Here is a 3,722-nt window from a genome sequence, read left to right as displayed (position 1 = left end):
GTGCTAATGATCCATTGTTAGGCTGATGGTCCTTCTTGAGCATGTGATCAGCTGGTTCTGGTTGTCAGCAGCAAACTGGTTGATCCACTCTGAGAAGGTGCTATTTAAGAGACTGAGCTGAATACAGCTCCTCAGACTGAGGAAGTCTCTTGGATGAGAGACGAAACGTTTCTACAGTTTTTAATTTTTTTGAATGTCCAGATTGAACTTTTTTAGATTTTTCTACCTGGATTATTGAGCAGCATCAGGATATTAATAACATGGTGAAAACATGACTTTGAAAAAACCTTTTTCCTTATTAAAGGCTAAATAAACGAACGTACTGCTGTTAATGTTTGACTGTAACTTTACAAACGGCACCTCGTACATTAAACACAATCTGCTGCTTCCTCAAACTTTTATTTGACGTGAAAGTTCAGAGTCCTGACCCGACGCATGCTGGAACATGGAGCTGCAGAACAAAAAGAACGTTTCAGTCAAATTAGTTTATTTTTCATTCTCTGCAGGAGAAACAGACGAAACTAATGTGGAACTGAGTTCATAAAAAGCTGCTGAGCTGAATCAAATGAAAGAACTCCTTCATGGTTTCAAATGTTTTTATTGAAGAAGCAACACTGAAAGGTAAAAATATAGAATCGATCTAAACTCAAACTCAAATTGAAACGTTTGACCCGTTTTGGTCTAAAAGGCAACAAACGCCTGAAGTAAACGTGATGCGTTCAGGGGCTGACGGGGGAGTCAGTCAGTGTGCTTTCAGGGTTAGCCTAGCTTAGCTTGTCCAGAAGCTGCAGAGCAGCCCTGCTTAACGTTCTCAGATTTAAAAGGATAGTTTGCACATTTGAAAGTGGGGTTCCATGGTGAAGTGCTGAGCAGTTAATATCTTACCTGCCTCGCATGGCTCTTTGAGGCTTTGGAGAAATAAAGTTTATTTGGACAGAAGTGAGGAGCTAAAGTCTGAACACAGGAGACCATGGAAACGGTTTCAGTTCAGCAGCAACTCAAACATTTTAACGTTCTGTCAACATCAGTTGTTTCCATGGAAACGGACCTCAGGCTGCACCAGACGTGCTACAGCCAGCTGCTACTGTAAACAACAACCAAACCGTCAGTGTTTTATTCAGAGATCCTCTTTGATCTGCATTCAGACTAGCCATTAGCTCATCCGTCCTGTCACAAGCAAACGTTCTCTAAACTGAGGTCGTTCAACAGCCATCTACAACAGGTAAGACGCTTATGATCTCCTGGTGGGTGATATGCATTCCTCACAAGTTTTTACAAAGAACACCACTTGAAAATGGCTGAAATATCCCTTTAATCCATTTATCTTGTGGTTCTACAGTGATGGTGTCGGCCCGGTTCGACCCGTGAAGGCGGACCCAAACAAAAAGCTCTGAGCAGGAAGTGCTGCTGTCGCCATGACGACGTGTTTGTTTCCTCAGCAACAAACTGGAAACGGATGAACAGGAAGAAACAGCAGCCGGTTCTGATCCAGAACAAAAACAGAACTCGGGGTCGTGTTTTTGTTCTGGTTCGCCTGAGCAGCAGCAGAGTTCTGGTCGGGTTCTGTCCGATCCGGTCTCTCAGAACGGAGCAGGTAAAGATGAGAATGAAATCAAAGCATTGAATTAAAGGACAAACGGGTCCGACCGTCCTCCGCACACGGAACCAGACCCGTTCCTGAAATGTAGTTTGGCTCCAGCTGCCTCCGCCGTGGCACTTCCTGTCTTCAAGGTGTCTTTGGACGAGGACAGACGTGGACGCGTCCTACTCCAGAGACTTGGCGAACTCGGCGTAGTCGATGTAGCCGTCGTCGTTTTTGTCGTCGTCCTTCAGGACGTCGTCGATCAGCGCCATCAGGTCGTCCTCCTTCATCGGCTGGCTGCCGTCTCCTCTCTCCTGAGGACCAAAGACAAGCAGATGGTCAGGACGTCCAGCAGGAGGACGTGCGGCGGCTCTGTCCCACCTCTCGGTGGACGTGCGTGATGGCGGTGGCCAACTCGAGGCCGTCCAGCAGGTCGTTGCCGTCGTAGTCGTGCATCTTGAAGTAATGCAGCTGCAGCTCCTGGGGGGACATGTCCTTCTCCGGTTTGTCTATCACGCCGTCCAGGTGCTCCATGATGTGCCTGAGGACAGACAGAACCAGTTTCATTGGACCGAACCGCCACGCCGAGGTCCACCTCGTCCTGAACTCACTCTTTGTCCTGCACCATGTCCCTGTCCAGCCGGCCGTGGGACGGAAAGTGAGACGCTCCCTGGACCACCGGAGGAGGCTGCTGCTGGTGAGGGGACACCTGGGCGTCCAGCAGGACGCAGGACAGGAGGACATGGAGGACACCCACGAGGACAGCACTCCTGCAGCGTCTCATCCTGAGTCTGAGGGGGGACACGAAGATGTCCAACTGAATCTCTGAAGCAAATTAACATTCGAACAAGTTTAAACTTGGATTTGAACAGAATTAAAGCTTTTGTTCAAAACCTCAGAAATATTCAGAACATGAGGGTTTGTTATTTAAAGTTCAAAATATAAAAAATAATCTTCAGATGGAAATTTGAACCAGGCTGTTTGTGTTTTTACAATGTTCTGACATAAAAACTGCATTTCATTTAAAAATCTGATGAAAAACAAACATTAGCATTAGCATAAAGACAGGAGCCGTTTTTAAACAACGGACTAAAAGTCAAAGCTCACGCGGACTTACTCCGTCCGAGTCTGTAAAAATCTCTCTTTTGTTCCTTTTCAATAAAAACGTGTAAATAATTCGTGTCTCCGCCACGAACAGTCGTCTTGTTACCGTGATTCGCGTTTAGCGATCTTAAAACCTTTTGGGACCAAGAGGCTTCCGTCCCTGACGTTTGTCCACGACAGCTCATTCTGATTGGCTAAAATCATCAAAGCCTAAACAATTGAAGCAAGAGAACTCCTGTCTCGTTGTGGTTTTGTCGCTTTTCACCTATCTAAGTTTTCAAAGTCGCAGTTTACAAAAAATCACTGTTTAAAGATTTCCATGAAAAACGAAATTAAAAAGTAATTTAGTGGAAAATTAACAAAGAGCGTAGGTTTGTTAAATAAATCAGGTCTCTCTTGTAAATGAGTCGTGGAGGTTCAATGGGATTAACCTGTACAAATAAAGGTTGAATGAATAAAAGAAAGTTTTGTGTCACGTGACAAAATACAACTATTTTCACTTTGCTCGAAGAGGTTTTTACTGAACATTTTGATCAAATCTATCTTTATTATAAATAAAATATTCATAATACTAAGCACCAGCTGCTCTGTGATCTGGAAATGAAAAGGTGTAAGAAAATAGACATAACACTAACTATTATAATAATAATAATAATAAAAGTTTTTATTATTATTATTGTACCTGTATGTATTAATATGTATATTAATATATGTAATATGTATATTCTGGTTTATGATGAGCTGTTTTTCTTTTTTTAAACAAACATTGTAAAGGAAGTTAACGTGGCATACATCGAGTTTTACATAAAAATCTGGGAATAATTAGGAGAGAAAAAATAAAACAAAACAACTTGATTATATAGTTAATGATTATAACTTGATTATTATTAGAGTGGTCAAGGTCGAGAGCTTCTGAAGCTCTCGACCTTGACCACTCTTCTTCTTCTTCTTTCAGCTTTTCTCTCTTCAGGGGTCTCCACAGCGAGTCCTCCTCCATGTCACTCTGTCCTCACTCTGTCCTCTGTCCTTACTCTGT

The 3,722-nt window shown here is 43.1% G+C and overlaps 1 protein-coding gene across 1 annotated transcript; it reads right to left on the bottom strand.

Moving 5' to 3' along the window:
* Positions 1–642: 642 nt before the first annotated feature.
* mcfd2 (multiple coagulation factor deficiency 2, ER cargo receptor complex subunit) lies at positions 643–2,836 on the bottom strand. Its single transcript, XM_037677560.1, has 4 exons — positions 2,700–2,836; positions 2,194–2,373; positions 1,964–2,123; positions 643–1,896 (listed from the first exon to the last, which is right to left on the bottom strand). The coding sequence occupies exons 2-4, from the start codon at positions 2,364–2,366 to the stop codon at positions 1,765–1,767; spliced, it is 465 nt and encodes a 154-aa protein (XP_037533488.1). The 5' UTR covers positions 2,367–2,373; positions 2,700–2,836; the 3' UTR covers positions 643–1,764.
* Between the last annotated feature and the right edge of the window lie 886 nt (positions 2,837–3,722).

This window comes from Nematolebias whitei, chromosome 1 (genome assembly GCF_014905685.2).
Source record: "Nematolebias whitei isolate Nwh7 chromosome 1, NemWhi1, whole genome shotgun sequence".
Classification (NCBI taxonomy): Eukaryota; Metazoa; Chordata; class Actinopteri; order Cyprinodontiformes; family Rivulidae; genus Nematolebias; species Nematolebias whitei.
The sequence above is the reverse complement of the archived record's forward strand: the minus strand, read 5'-3'. Positions and strand labels throughout refer to the sequence as shown.